The 27,537-nt window shown below is 44.6% G+C and overlaps 1 protein-coding gene across 7 annotated transcripts in view; it reads left to right on the plus strand.

Annotated features, from left to right (window-relative positions):
* Positions 1 to 27,537, plus strand: part of LOC127578732 (engulfment and cell motility protein 2) — a 129,585-nt gene that overhangs the window by 63,039 nt on the left and 39,009 nt on the right. For 3 of the 7 annotated variants that reach the window (XM_052031123.1, XM_052031122.1, XM_052031124.1), the window contains 6 exons: positions 1,114 to 1,283; positions 2,570 to 2,590; positions 4,601 to 4,700; positions 19,818 to 19,969; positions 23,656 to 23,734; positions 24,770 to 24,823. In XM_052031123.1, coding sequence (XP_051887083.1) covers positions 1,114 to 1,283; positions 2,570 to 2,590; positions 4,601 to 4,700; positions 19,818 to 19,969; positions 23,656 to 23,734; positions 24,770 to 24,823 — 576 coding nt within the window. The remainder of the gene's footprint in view (positions 1 to 1,113; positions 1,284 to 2,569; positions 2,591 to 4,600; positions 4,701 to 19,817; positions 19,970 to 23,655; positions 23,735 to 24,769; positions 24,824 to 27,537) is intronic. The other 4 variants (XM_052031128.1, XM_052031129.1, XM_052031126.1 and 1 more) reach the window with 3 other exon arrangements.

Genomic DNA, 27,537 nt, shown 5'->3' on the forward strand with positions numbered 1-27,537 from the left:
GGCAGCAAGAAGTGTAGATGGAGTCCATGGAGGGGAGGCTGGTTTCTGTGATGTGCTGAGCTGTGTCCACAACTCTCTGCAGTTTCTTGCGGTCTCAGGCAGAGTAGTTGTCATACCAAGCCATGATGCATCCTGATAGGATGCTTTCTATAGTGCATCAGTAAAAATTGGTGAGGGTCAAAGGGAACATGCCAAATTTCATTAGCCTCCTGAGGAAGTAGAGGCACTGGTGAGCTTTATAGTAACTTGTGTAGATGGTAAGAGGTTGCAGAGCTTGATATGCAGAGACATCTGGGTCTCCTAGTGCATGATTTGTAAAAGATTGGCATGCAGGTACAGCAAGTAACTAAGAAAGGTAACGGAATGTTATCTTTGATTGCAAGGAAGACTTTTTTTTAAAAAAAAGCAAGGAGGTTATGCTTCATTTACATATGGCATCGGCAAGACCATATCTGCAGCTTTGTGTGCGGTATTGGCTTCCTTACTTCAGGAGGGATGTTAATTCATTAGAAGCAGTTTGGAGGTGTACCAGACCAATACGGGGAGTGGGGAAGTTATCTTTTGAGAAGAGGTTGGACAGGCTAGGCTTGTACCTGCGGCAGCTTATAGGAGTGAGGGCAACTTGAATGAGATGTGTAAGATTTTGAGGAGACTTGACGAGGTGGATGTGGGGAGGATATTTCTACTTGTGGGAGAATCTAGAACTAGAGGTTAAAAATAAGGTATCACTCCTTTTAGACAGATGAAGCAAAAGGCTCGAGTCTTTGGAACTCTCTTCCTCAAAGGGCAGTGGAAGCAGAAGTTTGGAATATCTTTAAGGCAGAAGATGGATAGATTTTTGATAAGCAAGGGGATAAGAGTGCAGAGAATATGGAGCTGAGGTTACAGTTGGGTTAGCCATAATCCTATTGTGGATAGGCTTGATGGGCCAAGTGGTCTACTGTCCTGCTTCTGGTTCATGTGTAGGTGAAGGGGCAGAATAATCAGGTAGGCTTCTCTGGGGTTGTATGGTTGATGTTTTATCTCGCTTAATTTCATACCCTTCGTTTTAGTAAAGGGCGGTTAATGTGCTGTTTGGGGATTGTGCGTAACCCTAACCTGACTTGTTTGCAGAATCGAGCAGCCCGACAGCTGCTGGAGAGGATCCAGTCCTCGTGCCTAGACTCGCGGCTCGATGCCCTGAAGGAACTGGCCAAGCTCTCAGCTGATGCCACCTTTGCCACTGAATTTATCAACATGGAAGGGATTTTTATCCTGATGTTGCTGGTGGAGAGTGGAACCAAGTGAGTTCCCAGTCTTTTTTAACATAGTAATGGTGAAGTAGAAACTTCAGTATATGGGCCAGTTATTTGGAGGAGATGGTGAACCTGGGTCATTCAGACAGAGGCAGTTGAGGAAAAAAAAATGTTAAATGGTGAGGTTATAGCTAATAAAAATGCTTTGATTGAGAAATGAACGTAACCACAGGGCACTGATTTGAAGTTATTGACAAAAGAAAGACTCAGGAAATGAAACAAAAATAAAGTGCCTTAGTACGTTCTTATCATTTGGAAGGTGCTGTCTGAGAGGATGGTAGACTCAGACTCCGCAGTAATTTTCAAAAGGGAAATGGGTAAATACCAAAGAATGACCAGAACTCTGGGGAATCTGGAATGGTGTAACTCAAAAGCTAAACATAAACTCCCTGAAAGAGCAGAGGTTGTGGACTAGGTTCTGCTGCACCTATGGGTGCATGGTATAAAATGGCTATGGTAGCATCCCAGACACATTTCAAGCCATCTTTACTCTCCATTTATACCGTGGGCTTCAATGCCTTGAGTCATCATAGAGAGCACACGTCAGCTGCTGTGTGTCCAAAACCTTCCTTTGCAAATGACGGTCTGCCCTGTAAGCAAACCCTCTTGAGTCACAGTGCCCAGCTTGACGATGAGATCCATGACCCCTTGAAACCACCATGCTATATTCTGTACAATTATTCAATGGCTTTCAAGCTCATTCCTATTGGTTAAAGTAGCCTTCAAATCACTGACAGTTTTGTTAATCAACCCAACGCTCGCTGACAGCAGGTTGTCTTCCTTCAGTTGCTACCTGAATCTGATGTTCACGATCAAACTTATTAAGACGCTTTGAAGTGTGAACTCTGGCCAGATCCAGCTTGGGATGAAATGGTTGACTCTCTGCTTGGGAGGTTTTGCACATTCCGGGTTACTGGCTTGCTCCTCCTCAGTCTTCCCTTTAATAATGAAAAGAGCTGTGGCACAGAACAAGTGCCTGGTCATTGTCCCTGTACAGCTTCCAAACCATGTTTACTGTGATGACCCTGTCATGGGTAGGGAGTTGATTGTCACATATTCCATCTATTGTCAATAATGTATTGTGGAAAATGTTGCAGAGTGCAGGACAGCCATGCCGTGTGAACTATGACAATGTTGGTTAAACCTTTAGAGAAGCAATGAGTATTGTTTTTGATTTGTGGATGAATGTGAAAAGTCAACATTGCCTGTTTCTCCTTTCTGGCCTGTTCTAATATCAAATATCCTCATTTACCTCCTTTGTCCATCACTTCAAGCAACTTGCTGGATAAATTCAGGTAACTGATGCTCTTGTGTGAAACTATTGAGACATGCTTGGCTGATTTGCTTCATCCTCATCGGATAACCACTTGTACCAACATTAAATAGAGTCATGTGGCTTTATAGGTAATTGACAGCCATTGCCATGTTAAGCAGTGTGGTATTAACAGTCACGTTCCTTGGTAAATCAGACCTCCTTCACACCATCTTGAAGTACAATGGATCATGAACACCTGATCATCCTCCTGCCAACTGGTCTTGGCTGATTGGTTGATGTACCTGTCCAAACCCTAGGGTATACCTTGTGGCTCCATGGCCTCTGATCATCTGGAAGGCCGTCAGTTTGTCTCTTCCACGAGCATTCAAATTGGCCTATTTACATGGGTAATTTAACAGGTTTGAGCATTGCCCAGGCAGCTTACTCTGAAGTTAGCTGTTGATCAGGCAGCACTGTCTGATTGGCTGCTCTCTGGCCTGTAGCTAGCATCATAGAGTTGTACAGCATGAAAATAGGCCCTTCAGCCCACTGAGTCTGTGATGACCACCACGCACCCATTTACTCAAATCCTATTTTATTCTCCCTACATCAACTCTGCCTGGATTCTATCACCCACCTACACAAGGGTCAACTTACTGTGCCCAATTACCCAATAACCTGAACATTTTTGGGATGTGGGAGGAAATGGGAGCACCTGGTGGAAACCCATGTGATCACAGAGTGTGTGCAAACTCCACACAGACAGCATCGGGCGACAGGATTCAACCTGGGTCGCTGAGCTCTATGACAGCAGCGTAACCTCTGCACCCCTGACCTCCTGTAAAATAGGTGATCTCCAAGAGATTTCTGTCAGCTGGCAAATCATACACTGTGTACGGTCCCATAAATACTGGTAGTCCATCAGAGCTGAACCCAAACAATGATTCCTAATTATTGTCAAGGAGGCAGACAGTTGGGGGTGATTTGATCAGGTTCTTTAAAATGTTCTAAGAATTTGGTAGGGTGAGCAAGGGGAAATTATCCCCTGTAATGGGGAGATCAAGACCAGGAGCAGGCATATGAAGCTGAATAGTTGACTTTCACTCCTAATCTTCCCATTCACTGGAGACATGCAAGTGTAAGAAAACTATTTAATTGAAGAGAATAGCAGCTGAGTCTTTCTATTCCTGCCCACCATGGGGAGTTGTTCAGTTAATTTATTTTGGTCTCCTTAACTGTAACAAGGATATACTTGCTATTGAGGAAGTGTGGAAAAGATTCATCAGACTTGTTGCTGGGATGGCAAGTCCGTGGTATGGGGAGAAATGGAGTAGGCTCATTGAAATGTACAAAATTCTTACTGGACTCGACAGGCTGGATACAGAGAGGGTGTTTCCCCTGGCTGAGGAGTCTGGAACAGGGGTCACAGACTCAGAATAAGGATAGGCTATTTAGGACTGAGGTGAGGAGAAATTGCTTCACTTGGAGGGTGGTGAATCTTTGGCATTCTTTCCTGCGGAAGCTGTGGAGGCTCAGTCATTGAGTTCATTCAAACCTGAGGCTGACAGATTTCTGGCCTTGGAGGAATCGGGGGGCGGGGGGGGGGGTGGTGTGGGGGGTTCTGGGGATAGGCGAGCAAGTTGGTGTTTGAGGTGGAGGATCTGCCATAAACTTGTTAGATGGCAGAGCAGGCTACACCTGCACCCCCCCCATTCCCATTTTTCCCCCTGCACCCCCCCCCCCCAAAAATACACCAAAACATCTGCCACGCTCCATCACATTATAGACCATGTTCCCAACCTGACTGACATCAGCTAACACAGTACAGGACTGGTCTTGTCTGTCTGGATCGGTATCTGTGCTGGGTAATGCATTCTTTAGCTGGGTATTTGGGAAGACCTGTAGATTGGTGAAGGTTGTCTGATTTTCACACAGGACGGTGTGATTACTGATGTTGCTTTCAATCACCAATGCAAGAAGTTGGGCACACTGCAACCTACTAGCTTTTTGTGTACTGACCTTTGACCTGCCTGTGCGTGTTTCCTTGCAGTTTTGGGGAAATGCTGGCCTTCACGCTGACGGCCTTCCTGGAGCTCATGGACCATGGCATCATCTCCTGGGATCTGATCTCCACTGCTTTCATCAAACAGGTCAGAGGAAAGGGAGTGAGGGGGAGAGACTCAAACTGTTCATTGGGCTGGCTTCCTGTTCAAGAATCACTTTGCCCTCTGCTTCCTATGGAGTTAGTTGGGTATAGGATTCATTGCTGGCTGTCCTATTGGTGGTGTTATTAATTCTTTTGATTGTTGGAAGGAAAGATTTGCATTTCGTGTCTTGCAGTACCCCAGGATGCCAAATAATGTTCTACAACTAATGAAGTACTTTTTAAATGTAGTCATTGTGTTAATGTAGGAAATGTGGCAGCCAAGTTATACCCAGCAAGTTCCACAAGTGGTTGACCAGACTTTAGTGACACTGGTTGATGATTAAACATCGATGAGGACTCCACTCTTACTAAAGGGAACAGATCCCATTGCCACACTTGGCGTCACGTTACATGCCTTGGAATGGAGCCAGAATCATCCTCCACACGGTGAGACCATTAACGCACTGAGGCAAGACTGTTGCTACTCAGTCAAGGCGGGCATCTAACTTTTGCTCCTGATACTGTTCTAAAAGACAAGACAAGATAGAATCTCCCAGCAGTTCCTGCACCAGGCATTGGGATTTTTTTTACCATTCCCTGAAAGTGGGTACAATTTGAGATTTCATTTCTTTTCATTAGATGATCTCTGTTCTCCCCCAGAAAGATTAGAGGGGAGATTAGGAAAATGTTTTTCATCCAGAGGTTTGTAGGGGGTCTGGAACCCATTGCCAAAGGTGGTGGTGAAAGCAGAAACCACCTTTCCCCCGCCCCCCTCACATTTACACAGTACCTATGTATGTACTTGAAGAGCCATGATCTGCAGGGCCACAAACTCTGTGCTGGAAGGTGGAAAGCTCTTTCTTGAATGGCACAAGCATGATGGATGGTGTGGCTTCCTAATCAGAAAAACTCTATGATCTTATAATTCTGGCTAGACATGTATTAAGTGGTGTTATCTCCACAGTCTTTGAGATCTTTAGCATTGGTTTTCCTGCAGCTGTATCTCTGTCACTCTGTCCATTTAAGGACAGGATTGATGGAAATGAAAGTGGATGAGCTAGTGATTGGTCCAGCACTTAGCAGATGTCATGGCACAAGTGATGTGGGCATCATCGCTTGGACAGTGACCTAATCTGGCAGGTGCCAATGATTATATCAAGAGTTTTATCTTTCTCTGGTGAACTGGGATGTTGGTTATGTCAAGATGATGTTACAAGGAGGTGGTGAACTCTTCCTAAGGTTTGTGTTCTTTACAACTCTAGCATTAAAATCATCAAGAAGAATCAGTTTGTCTCCTATTAGGATGCAGGCCATGAATGGAGTAAAATTTATTGACTTTTGCAGTTGGGGCATATGTGCTCATGACCACAGCATGCTAACTTTGTGCTGGAGTGAGCTAACACAGAACCAGCTCACAAGCTACATGCTCTTGTAGCTACAGTATTTATGTGGCTGGTCTAGTTCAGGTTCTGGTTAACTGTGAGCCCCGTGACATTGGTGGGGAACCTGGGGTAGTAATACCACTGAAGGTCAACGGTAGGTTACTGAACTCTCTTGTTAAAGATGGTCATTGCCTGACACTTTGTAGTGCATATGTTACTTGCGACTTATCACCCAGTGCCTGAATCTTGTCTAGGTATTGCCCCATGGGCTGTTTCATTTGGTAGGAGTTGTAAATGAAATTGAACATTGTGCAATCAGTGAACATCCCCACTTCTGATTTTATGACGGAAGGAAGGTCATTGATGAAGCAGCTGAAGATGGTTGGGCCTAGGGTACTGCCTGAGGATCTCCCTGCAGGATGTCCTGGGTCTAGGATGACTGACCTTTGACAACCCCCAACCATCAACTTTACACAAGGTATAACTCCAACCACTAGAATGCTTTCCTCTTGATGCTCATTTGAGTTCAGTTTTACCAGGGCTCCCTGTGCGAAATATTGCCTTGTGTCAGGGTCAGTTACTCACATCTTGCCTCTGAATTTGATGTGTTTGAAGAGGTCTCGAGTCAATTGTTGCTGGTGAAAGGCAGCCTGGAGTTGGTGAGCAGGTTATTGGTGAGTTAGCGATGCTTGATTGCACTGACAGTGATGATTGAGAGTAGGCTGGGCAGTAATTAGTCAGATTGGATTTACCTTGCTTTTTGTGCACAGGATGTAACTGGGCAATTTTCCACATTGTCAGGTAGATGCCAGTGTTATAACTGTACAAGAACAGCTTGGCTGGAGTGCAGGTCTAAGAGAAGTGGGAGAGAGGAAGGGTGGGTGAGAGGGAGGGAGACACACCCACCCATACTTGTAGCTGATGGCCAGATAATGCAGCAGACGTCCTTGGGTCTCGTTCCTAATGCCAGGTGCCCAGGATGAAAGTCTCTGGGACAATTCCACGTGAAATGCGTTCCAGGTACATTGGGATCTGCTGCCCATGTAGGTTACTCTTGTAAGTTTTCTTAATGTGAAAGTGAGTGGATCTTTACGCTGATGCTGAAGGAGGTTGGAGTCTCCTGTGGCTGGAACTAAGGTGTGTCATAAGGGCAGAGGGAGATTCCCACTGCACCTTTAACGTACCCAGCCTCTGCATCAACAACTTGGAGCCTACGTCTTTTTTGCTGCTTTGTTTGCTAGAGTTCTCCCTCCAATTAGCACTTTTGTTTTAATGTCTTGCATTTAAGGAGAGAGGGAGTAGGTTCAGAAGAGACGTGAGGGGTAAGTTTTGTTTTAGTCAGTGGTGGATGCCTGGAATGTGTTGCCTGATAAGGTGGTGGAGGCACATTCATTGAGGGGTTTTAAGAGTGGCTTGGATGGGCACATGAATGAGAGGCAAATGGAGGGATATGGGCACAATATCCTGTAGGTAGGAGGGATCAGCTATGTCGGCACAATAGTGTGGGCCGAAGGGCCTGTTCTGTGCTGTACTTTCCTGTTCTAAGTGAGAACTGGCAGAGAACACCTGGAAGGAGAGATTCAGTCTGGGCACTGACCAGTCTTCCCCCAAAAAAAGAAGGTCTAAATGCTGAGTCTAGTACTGCCTCAATGTTCCGGACAGAAAAGTCGTGGGGGAAGGGAATGATAACTGGGAAAAATTAGCTACTGAAGGCTTAGACCAGCACCATATGGAATGTACTCATCAGTTAAGATAAATGAAGCCTTCAGAGAGTGAAGCTGATTAATTGTATTGTTGGTTTAACGGCCAGGAGTGGTTTTGTGTCAGAGCAAATGAGGCCAACGAAGGAATTGCCACGATCAAATGTTTAACCTCAAAGGTTTGTAATTCCTTCCGACTCTAATCTCTATTTGCTGTGACACAAAGGGTTATTGAGCCTGGAAGCAATTCCAGACTCCCCGTCCTCTGGGGAAACTCCAGTGTTAGCTTCAGCCAAGAGATCCTTTTCCCACGGCCTAGCGGACACTGGCACAGAGCCAGCGAGTTAACCCCTTTTATGCTCCTTCTTACCCACTGCCCAGAGCACGTGGATTAGTGCTGTTTACTGACCTGTTGAGGAACACTTTCTTTTTAAAAAAGTGAGGAAGAAAATAGAAATGCTGCACAATTAGACTAAACACAGACACAGCAGGAATTACGGCTCTGTTCATGTGTGATTACAGGCTTCAGGTGTAAACTCTTGGTAAGAATTCATTTTAATGTTAAAATTAGATGAGAGATGATCCAGAGTAAATACCGCTCACCTTGATAGAATTGATTGTGAACATAGTATAGAGAGTGAACAAATTTTAAATCTTTAATTAACATGTCCATACACTATTTTCCATTCACACATTCTCTTTAATGTACACTGTCACCCTACTCGCTTTTGCTCAGCAGCTCATTACTTCTCCAGTTCAGTCACTGGGCTTGTGGGTGACTGCTCCTCCACCTGATTTCTGCCTGCGGTTTTCAGAATCTTATCCTGTACACATTTTGAATTTTTATTGTGGACGTAAAACCTAGAACCTTTAACTGGGTCATTCAGAGCAGCCAGGAGACCTAGATGGTCCTAGATTGTAGGGAAATGAAAATCTGTTTGGTTCCATGCCTGGCCTTTGATGGAAGACTGTGGTTGAATGTTTTATTTTGGCAGAGACCTTCTCCCACTCCTCACAGATTTTGCTTACCATCAATGTGTGTGGTATTACAATGGCAGTATTTTTTTTCAGACTGTTCTGCACATCTGATTAACGCTCTTTATTCTGACATGAGCCACTCATTTTAATCCTATTCCCCGGCCTGCTCCCAGAGTGTTTTGTTGTTTCTTTCTCATGCAGTTGTTCTAATTTTCTTTTGAAAGAACTAAGAGTTGGGCTTTAAAACAGGCAGGGAAAAAAACTTGCAGGGAAAAGCAACCAAGAGTACTCTTGAGTAGATGTATGTATTGGTGGGTGCATTTATTCTTTACCATTTGACTCTATCCCATGCCCCTTCCTTTCTATCTTGTTTTGCCCCTCATTTAACAAGCATCCACACTCTGAGGTTTCCTTTCTGTTTCCCCTGCCTCACTCCTTGCATTCTTGCCACCCTGTCCTCATGGTTTCCTTCTCATTTTTGTCTGTGTTCTTTTCCACACGCTCTCCATCTTCCTACCTGTCTTGTTCTGCCTGTTTTTTCTATCAGTGTTGGCCCCTCCATCCTGCTCTGTTCTGTGTGTGGTGATGGGAATCATTGGAAGGTGCAAGACTCCCTATTATAGCATACAGCAGCAGAGTGCTGAGGTTTGCAGGTTTGATATCGCACCCTAGGAACATGCTACGTGCTTTAATTAACATCAGCCCTGCCTGTTCTAATTAGTGCTTACAAACTGTGGCTGCTGATTGCTGTGATTTGGTACTCCTAGATTTCAGCCTGTAATAATTAATTGCTTTTTTGGTGGTGGAAAAAGAACCTAAAATGTATCGATAAGAATACTGCTGGTATGTTACAAGTGAAAGGTGAGTGAATTACAGAGCCCAGTGGTCTGCCTTTCAAAAAGGGGATCAGTACCATGGAGGCTGTGTTGTGCACTAGGGCCAGGTGTCTCTGCCAAGCAGCATTCTTTCACTGCCGTGTTGTAGTGTGAACCCTTACTGGGGACAAGACTATGCTGCAGGATGAATCAACAATCCTTTGACTGGCTTTAGTGCCAAGGGGTAACTGAGTCCAAGAGGTTGCCGTGTTGTGTTCAGTTCCATAATTTGACCCGATTTGGGTTCATCCTGGATCAAGCTATGCTGCTGATCCTTGTCATTCAAGTAACTGCAGTTGTGATCCCCCTCCTAGTTGGGCAGTGCTAAATTATTTTCAAGAGCACCTTAGGGACTAGTCTGTACCTCTACAGCAAATTTTTCATGTTCCACAGCAGTTCACTATTGCCGTATGTTGTGTTCATTTGTGCTTCTGAATCAGAGGGTTATAGTTTCAGGTCTCACTCTGGAGAATCATGCACAAGTTTCACCCTAACACATGCAAGCCTCATGCCAAGTTTCTCAGAATGTCTCAATCCCGATGCAGGGTTTCGACCCAAAATGTCAACAATTCCTTTCCCTCAGGTAAGGTGTTGCTCCAGATTCCAACATCTGTAGTCTCCTGTGTCTCTGTTCTCAGAATTATAGAATGGTAATGCCACAGAAGGAGGCCATTCAGCTCACTAACAGCAGTTGAACAACTTAAGCTGCCCTACCTTTATTTTCCTTCAAGTACTGATCCAGAAGGCCAGGATTGAATTAGTCTCCACCATCTAGTTAGACAGTATGTTTCACTTGCTAACCACCTACTCAGTATTGTCAGAGTCATAAAGCAATATAGTATGGATATAGGCCCCTCAGCCCAATAAGTCCATGCTGACCAATTTTCTCCATTTGGCCCATATCCCTTCAGGCCCCACCACTCCATGTATCTATCCAAGTACATCTTAAATGATACTATTGTACCTGCCTCACCCACTTCCTCTGGCAGCTCGTTCCATATACTCACCACCCTCTCCATGAAAGTGTTGCCCCTTGGGTCCCTATTAAATCTTTCCCCTCTCACCCTGAATTTCTGCCCCCTAGTTGTGGATTCCCCTACCTTTGGAGAAAAGACTGCTACTATCTACTTTATCTATGCCTCTCATAAATTTAAGCACTTCTATACCCTCAGACTGCTGCGTTCCGAGGAATAAAGACCTAGGCTGGCCAACCTCTCCCTATAACTCAGGCCCTCTAGTGCTAGCAACATCCTCATAAATCTCTGTGCTCTTTCCAGTTTAGCCACATCTTTTCTATAACAGGGTGACCAAAACTGCACACAGTACTCCAAGTCCAGCCTCACCAACAACTTGTACAACTGCAGCATAATATCCCAACTCATGTACTTGATGCCCTGACTGACGAAGGCCAGCGTGCTAAATGCCTCTTTCACCACCCTGTGTTGACGCTTCCAACGAGCTATGCACTTGTACTCTTAGGTCCCTCTGTTCCATTACACTCCCCAGTGCCCTACCATTCATAGTATTAAGTCCTACTTTGTCCTCTTGATTCTGTTAAGTTTAAGTTTCCAAAATGCTTCACCTAATACCTATCTGTATTGAAATGCATTTGCCACCATTCGGCCTACTTCTCTAACTGATCAAGATCCCACAATAATCTACGATAACCTTCACTATCAACAACAGCTAATTTCATGTCATCTGCAAATTACTGATCAAGCCTTGTGCATTTGCGCCCAAATCATTTATATAAATAATGAATAACATGGGTCCTAACACCAACCCCTGCAGCACACTAGTAGTCACCAGCCTCCATTCCAAGAAACAATCTTCAACAACCACCCTCTGCTTCCTACCTCCAAGCCAATTTTGAATCCATGTAACTAGCTCTCCTTGGATTCCACGGGACCTAACCTTCCAGACCAGCCAACCATGTGGGACCTTGTCGAGGGCCTCGCTAAAGTCCAAATAGACAACATCCACTGCCCAACCCTCATCTACCTTTTTGGTTACCTCTTCAAAACAAAACTCTTAACAGATTTGTCAAGTATGACTTTCTGTGCACAGCCATGCTGACTCCTCCTAATCGGACTCTGTCTATCCAAATGCTAGTAGATCCTGTTCCTTAGAATTCCCTCTAGTAACTTACCCACCGATGATGTCAGGCTGACCAGCCTTGGTTCCCTGGCTTGTCCTTGCTAACGTTAAACAACAGAATGACATTGGCCACCTTCCAGTCTTTGGGAACTTCACCAGTGGCTAACGATGAAGGAAATATCTCTGCAAGAGCCTCTGCAATTTCTTCTCTAGCTTTCACGAAGTCCAAGGATGCACTCAGTCAGGCCCTGGGGATTTATCGACCTTAATGCACTGTAAGGCATTACATGTTTTTTCTCAGGAAGGGTTTTCCTTAGTGTTTCCTTTGGTCCTTTTGCCAATCTCCTTAAGTCACTGGCTCTTGAGCCTTCCACTAGTGGGAAGAGGATCAAGAGGTCTGCTGTCTGGACTCATTATTTTGAATAACTCAAAATCCTTCTAATACATCTCCTCTCAACCATCTCCTCTATCCCAAGGAGAACAATTCCCCCCCCCCCCCCCCCCACCTTCTCCACCTTTCCTGGACCATTCTAGTGAGACCTTTCTGAGCCTTGTCTAGGCTTTTGCAGATTTGCTCCAGTTGGATGACCAGAATTGGACTCCATGCTCCAGTTGTGGGGAAACCAGCTTGATAAAGGTTCAGGGTGATCTCTCTGCTTTGGTGCTCTGATTCAATTTCCAAACTCCAGGATCCCTTGTTCTGTTTTTAAGGTTTTTCAATTGGCTCTATTACCTTCAAAGATTTATGTCCTGCACACTTTGTTGTATTCAATTTTGTGTGTGACTGTCCACTCCACCAGCCTGTTGGTATCCCTTGAAGTCCATCACTGTTCTCTACATCACCATATTTTGTCATCTGCAAATGTTGAAGTTATCTCCTTTCCACCCAAGTCCAAGCTGTTGAAATGAAATACACTAGTGGTCCCTGCACCGATCCAAGGAACAATGTATCTGCTTTCCTCCAGTCCAAAAATAACTCTCTTTTGACCCTAACTTCCGATCCATGCTGCCATTCCTCCTAATGTAACTGGACTGCTTATATTCATGGTTGTCTCCTCAACCTTCTCATTTCTTGTGGTGTTTTCTCTGCTTTCTGTGATATTTGAGATCAATCACTGACCATCTTCATATTTTGCTGTCCATGCATTTTCTTCTTGCCCCACTAAGCCACTCTAAATACAGTGCCTACTTCTGAGAGAAGCTTTCCCTCAAATCCCTTACCACTGCATTCTCAGACTTCCAACTCTCGAGCACTAGCTCCTCTTCACCAAGACTGTTCTGCAACTGTTGATGGTGAAAATTGCAGCCTTTCCAATACCTTCATGATGTCCTTGACCTTGTCCCTTTTACCACCATTGCTCTCTTGTCATTCATTCCCTGTGGTACACCCCTTGGCTCTGCTCCCTTGTCCGGGTGAGGACAGGCAACCACCACATTATGGCCACTTCGGTTAGTATTCACAGATTGCTACCCAATTTGACATACGGAATAAAATTCACTGTCATGGAATTTGTGTGGGGAAACAAAATAAATAACTTTTTTTAAAATCGCATTTCCTGATGCATGCTCAAATGGTGTGGCTACGCATTACTGAATATCGCAATGCAGCCCGTTTTTTAGGAACGCAACCGCCCCCTGAAACACAGCAGCTCCTGTCATCTTCTGAAGGAGTTGGATTTGACTGTAGTGTATTTTGTATTGGGCTCTGCTCACTATCGTTAAAACTTATCGTTTATTTAAACCTCAGCAAGGAATCCAAAGGCAGCCTTCTCTGCCGCCACCTCCCTTGTCTTCATTAACTGTTGTGAAGATCTGAGGGACTGTTTTGTCTCAGGGTATGAGATTCTCCATTCCACTTCCCACCTTCCCTTTCTCCCCCAGCCCCTGCCTATTAGCCAACTCTCTCCGAACATTCAGCCTAATCCTGCAATGGCATCCTTCTGCCAGTTCTGTCCCAAATACTTCTTGTGCATGCAAACCATCTTCCAATGAGACAACCAAATTATTGACCACCCAGGTTTCTCTCCTGGTCCCAAGAGACAAGATATTCTCATCAGATTTTTCTTCTTGTATATTTGCCATCATCAGACTGCTCCTCAAAAACTTACCCTTGACCCAAATTACCACCCCTTTTGTAATCCCCCTTTCCTATTCAAAGCAATTTAGCATGGTGTTCCCAAATCTCTCCCTACGTTCCACATTTCAGTTGGATTGGTGCTGAAATGGCTCTCATCAAAGTCAGAAATGGCTCTTATCAAAGTCAAAAATGGCATTCTCTGCAACCTTGGCTCTGCTAAATCCTCTCCTCACTGTGATCAACTGAATTGTTGACCAGTGGTGCAGTGGGCAGAGCTGCTGCCTCTCGGCCTCAGTGACCTGTATTCGATCATTCTGTGTGAAGTTGCACGTTCTCCCTGGTGAGAGTGTGGGTTTCCCCCAGGTGTTCCAGTTTCCCCTCAAGTCCAGTGATGTGGGTCAGTGGATAGGCCACTAAATTACCATGTGTATGCAGGTGAATCCAGGTGGAGTTGATGGGAATGTGGGGAGATCAAGTTGCAGGGAAAATTAGTGGGGAAAATGGATTTGTTCTGTGAGTTGGCACAGACTTGACAGGCAGAATGAAGGGAATTAGGAGAGCCAGGAGGGGCCAGGAAAAGTTCTCGGCAAGTAGGATTAAAGAAAATCCTAAGGAATTCTATACATACATCAAGAGCAAAAGGATAACTAGAGAGGGTAGGACCACTCAAGGATAAAGGAGGGAACATGTGCTTGGAGGCAGAGGATGTAGGAGAGGTCCTAAATGAGTACTTTACATCAGTATTTACCAAGGAGACAGACATGGAGGACAGCCTCCATGGGATCCACTGTGACTTGGCCGTTTGGATTCAGAATTGCCTTGCTCGTAGAAGGCAGAGGGTAGTGGTCGATGGGACTTATTCTGGCTGGAGGTCCATGACTAGTGGTGTTCTGCAGGGATCTGTACTGGGACCTCTGCTGTTTGTGATATATACAAATGACCTGGATGAAAATGTAGTAGGTAGGTTAGTAAGTTTGCAGACTATTACGAAGATTGGTGGTGGTGTGGATAGTACTGAAAACTGCTAAAGGATACAGCAGGATATAGATCAATGGCAGATGTGGGTGGAGAAATGGCAGATGGAGTTTAATCCAGCTAAATGTGAGATCAAATGTGAAGGGACAGTACACTGTTAGTGGCAAGACCCTTAACAGTGATGATGTGCAGAGGGGTTTTGGGGTCCAAGTCCATAGCTGAAGAAGGTGTATGGCATGGTTGCCTTTATTAGTCGAGGCATTAAGTTCAAGAGTCGGGAAGTTATTTTGCAGCTTTATAAAACTCTAGTTAGGCCGTTTTTGGAGAATTGCATTCAATTCTGGTCGCCCCATTATAGGAAGGATGTGAAGGCTTTTGAAAGGATGCAGAAGAGGTTTACCAGGAAGTTGCCTGGATTAGAGGGAATGTGCTATAAACAGGTTGGACAAATCTGGAGCGGCAGAGGCTGAAGGGAGACGTGATTGGGGTTCAGAAGATTGAGAGGTATAGATAGAGTAGATTGCCGGTATCTTTCTCCCAGGGTCGACATGTCTAATGCTAGAGGGCATTCCTTTAAGGTGAGAGGGGGCAAGTTCAGAGGAGAGATGCAGGGCAACTTTTTTTAACACAGCGGTGGGTGCCTAGAATGTGCTACCAGGGGTGGAAGTGGAGGCGAATGTGATAGGGGCATTTAAGAGGTTCTTAGATAGGCACGTGAATGTGCAGAGATATGGACATTGTGTGGGCAGAGGGATTAGTTTAGTTAGGCATTTAATTACTAGTTTAATTAGCTTGGCCCAACATCATGGGCTGAAGGGCCTGTTCCTGTGCTGTATCGTTTTATGTTCTATGAATGGTTCCTCCTATGTCATAAGATTTCGTAAAATATGAAAACATTTTAAGCCTTAGACAAAGCTGACCATCCCAGTGACTTGTCTCCATTACCCAGGCAGTACTGCCCTCGCTCAGTTCTATCCTTATCTAATTGGTGACTCAGCCTGTGAAATCCTCATCCCTTGAATAAATATTTCTTTTAAATGGGAAGCAAAACTATTGCAGATTATTCCCACACTCTGGAGCTCCTTGGCCCCTCGTCTACATCTGTCCCCCGCAGAGATATCATTCAAAGTCTCACCAGGATCCACACTTCCACATCGTATCTCCTTGCCACGTAGGAGGAGGTCATTTGGCCCCTCGAGTCCATACCATCCCTCGGAGCACTTATTTCCCTGTAAATTATTCTCTCTCGTGTGCCCATTAACTCCACCGATCCTTCTACGGCGACCTACACCAGGGGTAATTGATGGTAGTCAGTTAACCTATTAATCTACGTAGCTTTAGAAAGTGGGAGGAAACTGGAGCACCTGGAGAAAACCCCATGTGGTAAAGGTGAGAAAATGCAAAGGCCACACAGAGGTTAGGATTGAACTCGTGTTGCTGGAGCTGTAAGTCAGCAGCAATATTTTCAGGGTCACTGCTCTATCTCAACACACTTTCCGCATCTCTTCGCTGTCTTGGATTTATCAAACTGTTATCCATCCTTTCAAGAGCAGAAATCACCTACAGCTAAGCAGGAGCGAATGTCATTTTCTTTGGTTCCCACCACAAACACTGCTCCTTGCATACATTCCCACCCCAGAAAATTGTCTGAAGCTCAGCCAGGTCGTATGAAGCATTGGTACTGTGACCAGGCTGAATACACATCTCCACTGGAAGTTCCAGCCCTGGCTGAACCCCACCTTGCCTCAACCCTCCTGATCCCCTTATCTGTGGCTTTGTTACCTGCTGGTTTGACTGTTCCCAGGTGTCCTGGTTGGCCTTGCACCTTCCACTGTAAAAAGCATGTTCATACAAAACTCTACTACTCAGACCTTGACTTATCCCTGCTGTGAATCACTCTGTGCTTTCTAGCAGGCGCTCTCTCTCCTCTGATAATGCTACAATCCTAGCTTTTTGTCTTTCTTTCTTCCTTTCTTTCTTTTCTTTTCCTCTGCTCCTGCCCCTGCCTCTCAAATTGTCATGGCCAGGCTCTCCCTGACCCCCTCGTCTGCCCTCTTAATTGGACATTTACAAAATCTGGTAAAGAACTGGGGAATTCTTCTAGGCAACTTTGTGACCAATTAATTTCTTTAAACAAGTTTTTTTTTAACCTTTTGCACAAATTGCCTTGCGCACATGTTCGGTTCACCTCTGCTGTGACTGTAGAAGTGTTCCTTAGCTTTAAAATGCTTTGGGATGATATAGGGAAGTAAAGTGCACAGTCTTGTCTCTCTGCAGACTGATCTGAGGAGTTCTTCCAAGCAAACACCTTTGACTACAAGTCCATCAGGCAGTGGTCAGCACAGAATGTCCTGCAGACACTGAGGGACAGGGACACCATGGATACTGTGGGGTGGTTCCCTGAGCAAACTGTCCAAGTCATCTGGCAGAATACCTCATCACCAGCACTCGCCAACACGCACCAAGACCTTGATTGGCTGGTGGTGAGAGGGGCCCTCACGGGCAGATCGTTCCTGTACAGATGAAATATCATCCCCAATGTACACTGCCCTTGGGACAGCTGCGGTGGGGAGTTGATGGTCACCCACCTCTTTGCAGACTGGATTTGCTAAGAGGGTGTGGAGACGGAGGCAAGGGTCCGTGTCCCGGTTCCTCCCCAGCAGCTGCGTAATACAGGACTCTTGCTGACCTATGGGCTGTTCCCAGGGTCACACACCGAGACAGATGTCAAGTGCTGCTGGATGGCCATCAACTCAGTGAAAGACTTCCTTTGGTCTGCCTGAAACTTGTTGGTCTTCTAGCACAGTGAGCTGTCTGTAGGGGAATGCTGCCGACTAGCACATTCCAGGCTGCAGGAGTACGTGCTGAGGGATGTACTGAAGCTCGGTGCAGCCAACGCAAAGGCTCTGTGGGGAAGGACCCACAGTCTGCGCTCCTTCCACTACTGCACATGGAGGGGCAGAGTCGGGTGGGGAAGTCCCTCAAACATTGCAAGGGTGTATCACCCCAGGGGGCCACTTAAGTGGCAATGGTGCTATAGTTTTAAAAAACAAGTTAACACAACTGAATGTATTGACCACAAAGGTAAATGCTTTGTACTGTTTCTTCTGTTATGTATTTTTTTTATTATGAATAAAGTTTATTTTTCAAATAAAAAATCTGACTGCAGCCATTCGGGTGCCGCTTGAGGAAAAAGCAAAATGATTTTAATTGCAGGGCACTTTTGGGCTGCTCTTCTCCTCCATTACAGATCTATCTCTGCAGTGTTCAGCATTGCCATGTGTTCTGTTGGTTTACTGTGTTGGTGATGTTAAGCAGCCAGACAGCACAATGGGTTGTCTCTATCCTATCTACCAGTTATGGAACATCCTGGTATACATTTAACATTTGCTCGTGACTTGTGGACATCGCCAGCAAGACCAGCATGTATTGTCCATCCCAAGTCCCTCCCCAATCCCTCTGCCAAGATGATTGAGAATCCATCACCCGAATGGATCTGAAGTTACAGACCCAACCAAGTGAAGAATGGCAGATTCTTTCCCTGAGGGGCATTAATGAACTAGATGTGTTTATCGAACAGACCAGTAGTTTCACGGTTACAAATTCTGATATTAATGGAGCTGCAAGAGACTGCAAATGCTGGGATCTGGAGCAAAAAGTGAACTGCTGGAGGAACCCAGCAGGTTGAGCAGCATCTGTAGAGGGAGAGGGATGGTCACTGTTTCAGGTTGTGACCCTGCATCAGGACTGAGAGTGCAGAGGGAAGATATCCAGTATAAAGAGGTGAGAGGGAGGGGCGAAACACAGTCTGTAGGCGATAGGTAGAACCAGGTGAGCTGGGGGATGATGGGCAGTTGGAGCCAGAGGAGGACGAGTCTCCTTGCCCTTGCCTCTCCCATTTATATGTTTCCACCTATCACCTACCAGCCTGTACCTCAACGCATCCCCCTCCCCTACCTGGCTCCATCTGCCCATCAGCCACTCCACCCATCTGGTTCCATCTCTCGCCTACCGGCCTTTGTCTCACTCACTCGCGCTCCCTCTCACTCCTACCTACTAGTCATCTTCCCTCTACACTCTCACTCCTGATGCAGGGTCTCGACCTGAAACATTGACGATTCCTTTGCCTCCGCGGATGCTGTTTGAACCACTGATTTCTTCTAGCAGTTCATTTCTTGCTTCTGACGTTAATGTTTTTGAACTGGATTTATTTTCATTGGTTCATTGGTTTAATTTAAATTCCGTCCCCATCCTCTACCCACCTGTCCCTGCAGGAATAGGTTGGGCTCTGCAGGCACATCCAGTATTTGAATCACCATGTTACTGCACCTGGTCCTTGTCTGGCTCATTGTCGCAGGTTAGGACATCATTTGCCCAAGGACTCTGTCTATTGACTTCCATCCATCAATCTAAACATGCTTTAAATAGATATTTCTAAATTTTAATTTACTTTCACAATGCAGTGGTGTTCATTTGACCCTCTTTGCTGGAGTGGCCCTGGGGATGGTGCGTTTGTCCTTTGAGAAAGGACTAAGCAGACAGGACCTACGCACTACAGAGTTTAAAAGAAAATGTGTGGTTTTATTGAAAGGTACTAATTTCTCGTGAGGCTTGATAGTTGATCTTTTCCGTGACCGGGGTGTTGTGAACAGAGTCACTGTCTCAACATGAAGCCAATCAGGACAAAAGTAAGAAGGCGGCAAAACCTTAGGGTACCTAGATTTTTAGGTGTTAAATAAATTAAGAGATATGGGGTTAACGCTGGAAAGTGGATGTGAGAAAAGATCAGCCATGATCATATTGAATGGCAGAGTAGACTCGAGAGGTCGAATGGCCGACTCTTCTATTTCTCTTGTTTTTATCCAAAACTCTTGCATGTCCCGTATTTGCCTCTGATCAAATTAAATAATCAATGGAAGCCATAACTCCAGTCCGGGCCTTCAGTACCTTCAGACCAATAGAACCTTTAACCCAGTTGCATTCTTTTATCTGGTTATTGGTTCCCAGCACTAATGGTGAAATTATTTGATTTCTCAGATTGCAAGCTATGTTAACCAAACAACAGTGGATGCCTCCATCTTGCAGAGGTCGCTGGCAATTCTGGAGAGCATGGTGCTGAACAGTCAGAGCCTGTACAAAAAAGTGGCTGAAGAAATCACTGTCGGACAGCTGATTGCTCACCTTCAGGTGTAAGTATTACACAGGTTGCTGCACTCGTCCAGGCAATGTACACCTTGAATCCTGGGCAAAGGTGTAACAAAAAAATGCTAAAACTGGGTATTTTAAATCTTTTGGGGAATGCTACGTGTACCTTTGTTCTCGACAGCCTTTCTTGTTTTTGAAAATGATGCTTGTGTTGTCTTCTCACTGTGTAGCCAAACACTTCTCATTCGTACACTGAAAGTGTCTGCCCACGTACCCAGGAGTGAGTTGCTGCTAAACAAGATGCCTAGGTTTTGTCTGAGGATTGGGCGCAGCATTACAGACGCCAAACCAGTTAGATGCGCTGTGGGAATGGGAATCTATGGAGGGCACTGCCACCTAGTGGCACACTCTGCTATTGTCAACTCAGTAACACATGCCAGATTAAGACGCACAGGATCTCGACCTGAAATGTTGACTGTTTATTTCCCTCCATAGATGCTGCCTGACCTGCTGAGTTCCTCCAACATTTTGTGTGTGAGTTGCTCCAGATTCCAGCATCTGCAGAATCTCTTGTGTCTCCAGATGAACCTGCTGTCCTCACACAAAGAAGGGTGACGGCAGGCTCGGTAGTTTAGCGGTTAGCGTAACGCTATTACAGCGCCAGCGACCCCGATTCAATTCTGGCCGCTGTCTGTAAGGAGTTTGTACGTTTTCCCCGTGTCTGCATGGGTTTCCTTCAGTTGCTCCGGTTTCCTCCTACATTCCAAAGACGTACTGATTGGGAAGTCGTGGGCATGTTACGTTGGCTCTGGAAGCGTGGCGACACTTGTGGGCTGCCCCCAGTACACGCAACGTAAAGATGTATTTCACTGTGTGTTTCAATGTACATGTGCCTAATAAAGAAATCTTAAAATAGAAAAATCAGAATCTCATGATCCACCCATTTCGTATTTCAAAGGATGGAATCCTACACATTTTTCCTTTTTCAATTATTTATCCAACTCTCCTTTGAAAATTGCTGTTGAAATCTGTTACCACAATCCTTTTCAGGCAGGATGTTCCAGATCTTCATAATTCTTTTTTTTTATCTCCCATCTGTTGTCCATTATCTTAAGTCCCTGTCCTCTGGTTGCTCAGCTTGCTGCTGGTGGCATATAATTTATCTTTCGAAGTTCCTCATAATTCTAAACAGTTCTATCAAATATTTCCTTAATTTCTTCTCCATTGAGATCAAAAGTGATCTAAATTTTTCTTTAAACTTTTTACTACATTCTGTAGCTCTCATTATTTTCAGTGAATTTTACAGATTTATAGCTGTATTTCTTATCCATTCTTGTATATTAATGCAAACTTAAAGGGGAACCAAATATAGATCCTTCAGTCTGATATTGCATCTTGTGCATAATTCCTATTTTTAAAGTAACTCCTCTGTCCTATACACCCTGGAGTCGTATTGCCTTTTGAGTTTTACCTAGGTGTACTTCATATGAAACTCTTGTGAAAAGCTTCATTGGGATCCAGGTAAATATATCATTGGGTGTTCAGCTACTACATTATCAGAGCAGTTTGGGAGGTCAGGCTTTCTCCTTTACATCCATGCAGTTTCTTTCTTGATAAATAAAATTCTTAAGCCTTAAGTTTGAGTTTTAGGTAATCATGCAAACTTAAGGCTTAAGAATAAGAAATTCTTTTTCCAAATTTGTGGGAGTACTCAGGGCATGGTGCACTGCACACGAGTCATTAAGCAGAGGTCTCATCGGTCTTTTGAGGTGAATGTAAAAGATTCCGTAACGTTATTCAAAGAAAGGAAAGGAAGGTTTCCCAATATCCTGGTCAATAATCCTTCAACCAACTTTACCAGAGCAGATCTGGTCATTATCTCCCTACTGTTCCTGCAACTGTGCTCTGGGAACATTGAGCATCACAGTCTTCTTTACAACAGTGACTACACTCAAAATGAATAAATCATATTTTTTAAGGTGCAGTGAGATGCACTGAGGCTGTGAATATTTTACTTGTAGCAAGCTGTAAATGCAGTGAACAAGGACTTGTCTTTGACCCAGAGAGGAGGTGTGTTAATGGTTGTCCATCCTGGCCGTGCTGCACTTGAAAGTGGTTTATTCAGTGCTACTTGCTAACATTGAGTCCTTGAGACCAAAACAAAATCAAACTTTCCTTTCATTTAATTTAATGCACACTTGTCTAGTTAGTACAGGAGTGATTTGCCACACTAATACTGTGGCAACCAAGCTTTCCATTCAGAGAATCAAGAGGATGGTTTCCCTCTTTGGAGCCTGCAATCTGCAGAATCCATCGCAATAGAAGATTTACAGACTGTATTGAAATGTTTTATGATACTGCTCCTGATTACAGTGGATCATCTCAATGAACAATCTTGGCTATTTCTAAACAGCTTTTCATCTTACTCTACCAAATGTATCTAAAATACAAATTTGATAGTATTGATTATTAACAGAGTACTTTGTAAATCTGTGAATATTAATCTATTGTACTTGGGAATCCAGTTTCATATCCCTTGACTGTAATCTAACCCAAGCAGCAAATCTGCTTTGACTCAACCTACAGAGGTTGAAACTTTACTGATTTGACTGAAAACTAAAGGTTTGTCCATTCGATGATTATTAGTGAGCAGAGATGTTCCACGAAGTAGTCAGTATATGAATTCAAGGCTGTGTAATTTCCCTCTTTGGGGTTCAACTGAACAATATTTTTTTACTGGTGCCTTTAGTACTTCAAAAGCTGTTTTACGGGAACATAATTGCATGACATTTGAAACTGAGCCACAGTAATAGGACAGGGATGATGTAAGTTTTAAGGAGCATCTTAAAGAATGTGAGAGAGACTGAGAGATTGAGGGAAAAATCCCAGAACCTGGTGTCAAGGAGTAACTAGCAATGTTAAGTAAAGGACAATTGGGATGTACAAGAGGGCAGAATTGGAGAAGCACAGAGATATCACAAGATTTGTAGAGCTGGAAGGGATTACAGAGAAAGAGAGGCCATGGAGGAATTTGAATACAATGATTTGAAAGTGTGACCAGAAGAACCATAATCAGCCCCATGGTTCACCATTTATGTAATCCGTTCACTTTATTCCATCTGTGCCCTGCTGGAGATCCCAGATGATCCATAAATGTAATTCTTGGCACTGTTGTTATGACTTGGAATAGTTTCCCAACAGGGATTCTGACATTGGGTGTCTGGAGTGGCTGATTTGGTAGCAGTCTTGTTTGAATTCAGCCATGAGTTCAAGTGGTGCTGTGTAAGCCAACTTAGTGTCCTCCTACATGCACTCCTTGAACTACTATCTTTTGAGTGGAATATTGAAGCCTAGCTTGCCGTTTTTTTGATGTAGATGACCCTGGGGCTTCTCCTTGTTCTCTGGGCTAATGTCCTTGTCACTGTTACTTTGCTGTTTGTGAGATCTTGATGTCTGCAAGTTAGCTCCACATTCTCTGTGTCAACAATAACTGCATTTCAAAAGCCATATCATTGGCTGTGACATGCTGTGAGATGTACTGAAGTTGGGAAAGACCCTATTTATAAATCCTCCATACTTTAAAAGGAAGATAACTGGATGCTTGCCTTCCATAGTCAGATTAGTGCATTTGAATTGTTAGTGTTTGCTGCTCCCTCTAGAGAGGAAGAAGTGAACAGCACAACATGAAACGGAATGGCTAATCATTCTGTACATGCCATTCTCTCTGCAGATCGAACCAGGAGATCCAGACATATGCAATTGCACTGATCAATGCTCTATTCTTGAAGGCACCAGAGGACCGAAGGCAGGTTGGTCACCATTTGTTTCTCTGCTTGGTCTGTGTTCCTTGGTCTAAGGTTGTCACACTCTCCTGTCTGTAATCTTGTCATGTCCCTCCTGTAGCTTGCTTATCCTGTATTGTTGTCTCCCTTGAAACATCCAAAACAAAATTGCTTTCCCTGTTTTGTTACTAACAGTGTCTCCTCTGCTGCTTACTACCAACTGAAACCACTCTCCATTCATTGCCGCTCTCTTTTGTTTTACAGACTTCCCCCAACAGCAGTAGCTGCTCGTACTTGTACAGCCCTTTGATCCCAAAGTGCTTTACACGAGTTTAATCAGACAAATTGACACTGCAATGGAGATATTGAGACGGGGCCAAACAGTTGCTCAGTTGTAAATTTTAAGGAGCATCTGGAAAGTGGTAGAGAGGTGAAAAAGTTTAAGCAGAGAATGGCAGAGCATGGGCATGTGAAGCCACTCATGGTGGAGTGATGGAAGTGGAGATGATTAAGGCTACGATCCAGGGAATGCTGAGATCTCAGCTTATCACACTATACAGAAACTATCCCTATAGCTTCAAACCACTGGGCAATGGAAATGGTTTCCTTACTGAGACTTTCATCATCCTGAACACCTCTCGTATTTCTCCCCCTCCTCCTACTTTTGTTACCCAGTTAGTCTTTGTAGTGAAAGTCTCTCATCCTAGCTTAGTGAACCCTCCTATACCTGACATTCTTTCTTGATGTCGGTTATGGAAAATGAATATAGATGAAAATAATACTGTGGATTTATGCTTTGCCCTTGCGACACTGTGACAGTGTGTTTATTACAGCTCCTCTGTTGGTGAACTGTTGCTCCAGATTTAACGATTTTACTCCCAACCCTGGATTCTCCCATTTTCTAAAAAAAAACTTGTGATCCTCCTCCAAGTCTCTCTTATGCTCTTTCCTGTCTCTCTCACTAACCGCTTGTCTCTTCTTGTTGCTGCTGTAACTCATGCTGTGTGGATGCGGCCCGTTGGCTTAACAATGTTGCTTTGGGGTGTCTGCTGTCAACATCAGTCTGTTCTTCCCTCCTCAGAAGGGGAGGACTCTGATCTCGAGCTACCTTTGACAGTAAGTAGTGACTGCCATGTGTCATTTTGAACCTTCAATACCACAGCAGATGGTAATGGGACGCTTTGTGACTTCTTTAGGCATTGTCAGAATAAGGGGAAAGTATCTTTGTGCTGGTGTGGATAGTTGGTGATCAGTGTGGTCTCCTACCCCCACATCCTATGTTAAAGGCTCTTCCTTGGGGCCAGTTTGTTCTCATCCTACTAAAGATGCATTTTCTGTTCATCATGTTACTTCCAATGGAACAGAGTCAGTGTCTCTCTGGTATTTAATGCCTGTTACATTGACATTATTTTTTAAACACCACACCACAAAGTTTGGTTATTTAATTCAATTCCCCAAGAATGACCAGAATTTCCTTCCCTTTCCAGGCTTTCAGGGATTTCCGTGGGTATTTTCCATAGATTACATAGGAATATTTAGCCCTTTGAACTTGTCCAACTGTTCCATAAGATGATGACTGATGTATGACTTGATGTAATTGCCTTTCACAATTCAACTCTTTGTACTGTTGGTTCACAGTGCTCTCAACCTCCTGCATTAACAACAACCTCAGTGCCCCTTGCTGCCAAAGGACCAGCTGGGCACCGGGAACTCCAGTGGGCCTCACCCCCAATCCACCGATGAATATCGGCAGGCTATTTGCCTGTGGAAAGTGTCAAACTCCCAGATGATCCTCACAGCCCCCATTCCCACTACAACCCATTGGGTAGTGCTGATCGGTAGGAAGTCTGACTAACCCTTCCCCTCCCCCCAGCCCACCCTTGATTTTGGAAAAAATCATGATGTTATAAACTTTATAAATTGTGAGCCTCATACATTTCCCATACATGGGAAGCAAAGGAGATGAAATAAGAGTACAGAGGGAAACTGCAGAGAGTCAGGATAAAACAATTGAAAGCTTGGGGCTTGCTGTGATTGGCAGCAGGCTCGGGCAACTTTCCCAGTACTGGGACCAGGGGAACTGCTATCGCTCCGGATCCACAGCTTCACCGGGATCTGGATCTGATACTGATTCTCATTCGTCACATCAATCTGGGACTGGTTCATCTTAGTGCAGCTTGCTCTCCGACTCCCAGAGCGGGTGGAGAATGACGGGCAATCAAATCTGGACCCATCCACCTAGACTCCTTGCCCCTGTGTCAATGACGTCCCCAGGAGTCAGCCAATGGGGCGGCACGGTAGCGTCGCAGTTAGCGCGACACTATTACAGTGCCAGCGATATGGGTTCGATTCCCCTCGCTGTCTGTAAGGAGTTTGTATGTTCTCCCATGTCTGCATAGGTTTCTTCCGGGTGCTCCAGTTTCCTCCCACATTGCAAAGACGTACGGGTAGGTTAATTTAGGTTTAAAATGGGCGGCGCGGACTCATTGGGCCAGAAGGGCCTGTTACTACACTATAAATAAAATTTAATTTAAATTTTTAAAAATTTATTTAAAAGATGACAGGCCAGCCCACTCGGCACAAGCTGAGCACCATGACTAGCTTCTGAGAGCAGAGGTCCACTTGCCTAATAAGGAACAATCCATTGACTAGTGTCTGGGTTTGACTCTATCCTAGGTTAATTGGCTGCTGTCAACTGCCCTTATTGTGGTTAGAGAAGCAGGGGGAGTTGGTGGGCACGTGATAGAGGACAGGTTGCAGAGGAATATGTGGGGGAATGGGCCTGATAGAATTGCTCTGAGAGCTGATACAGACTCGATGGGTGAGTGGAATTCTGTGTTGGAAGAAAATAACAAAAATCATAGATTTGTAGAATCGGGTGAGAATTATATATCTGTTGTGACAGTCCCACTCTGTCTCCATAGAAGATCAAAGATTTCGTTACTGTTTATGGTACCTGTGAAACATTTTGAGTTGCGGCTTTAAAATGCTACTTCAGCTGAATTTACATGTGTTTAAGATTCAAAGTGAAGAATCAAAGACATACTAAGCTGCCTAACTGTTAAGTAACTAATCTATGTAAAGTAAAGTTTGGAGTAAAAATTATGCTGATTAGAATTTCAAATCTTTGGTTGGAATTCCAACAGAGTGGGTGATTGGTTTTCCGTCTGCTGTTTGCTGGGGTGTCAGGAGGAAGGCTTGGCACTGGGATGGGTGGTGGTCACCAAATGAGCAGCATTCACCATGGCTGCCTCCAGGAAGATTATCAAAGTCTACTAAACTAACAGCTAGAATGCATGAGTTGTCTTATGATGAATGGTTGGATAGGCTCGGCTTGTATTTGCTGGATACAAGAGTGAGGGAGGGCTTAATTAAAATGTACAACATCCTAAGGGGTTTTGACAGGCTGGACATGGAGAGGATGTTTCCCCTTGGTGGTAGAAGGGGTGACATAGTGACACTGCTAGTAGAGCAGCTTCCTCATTAGCTCCAGTGACCTGGGTTCAATCCTGACCTCTGGTGTTGTCTCTGGAGTTTGCACGTTCTCCCTGTAGTTGTGAGGGTTTTCCCCAGGTGCTCTGATTTCCCCTCACATCCCAAAGATGTGCAGGTTGGAAGGTTAATTGGCCACTGTAAATTGTGGCTGGTGTGCAGGCAGCAGAGGGAGAAACCTAGTGGGCAATGTGATGGCTGTGTGAGCTGTATAGACTCAATGGGTTGAAATGACCTCTTATGTCACAAGGAAATATCGAACTGTTTAAAACTAAGGGATTGTCCATTTAAGATGGAAAAGAAATGAAATTATTTTTCACGAGTCTTTGAAACTCTTC

Source organism: Pristis pectinata, chromosome 16, assembly GCF_009764475.1.
Source record: "Pristis pectinata isolate sPriPec2 chromosome 16, sPriPec2.1.pri, whole genome shotgun sequence".
Classification (NCBI taxonomy): Eukaryota; Metazoa; Chordata; class Chondrichthyes; order Rhinopristiformes; family Pristidae; genus Pristis; species Pristis pectinata.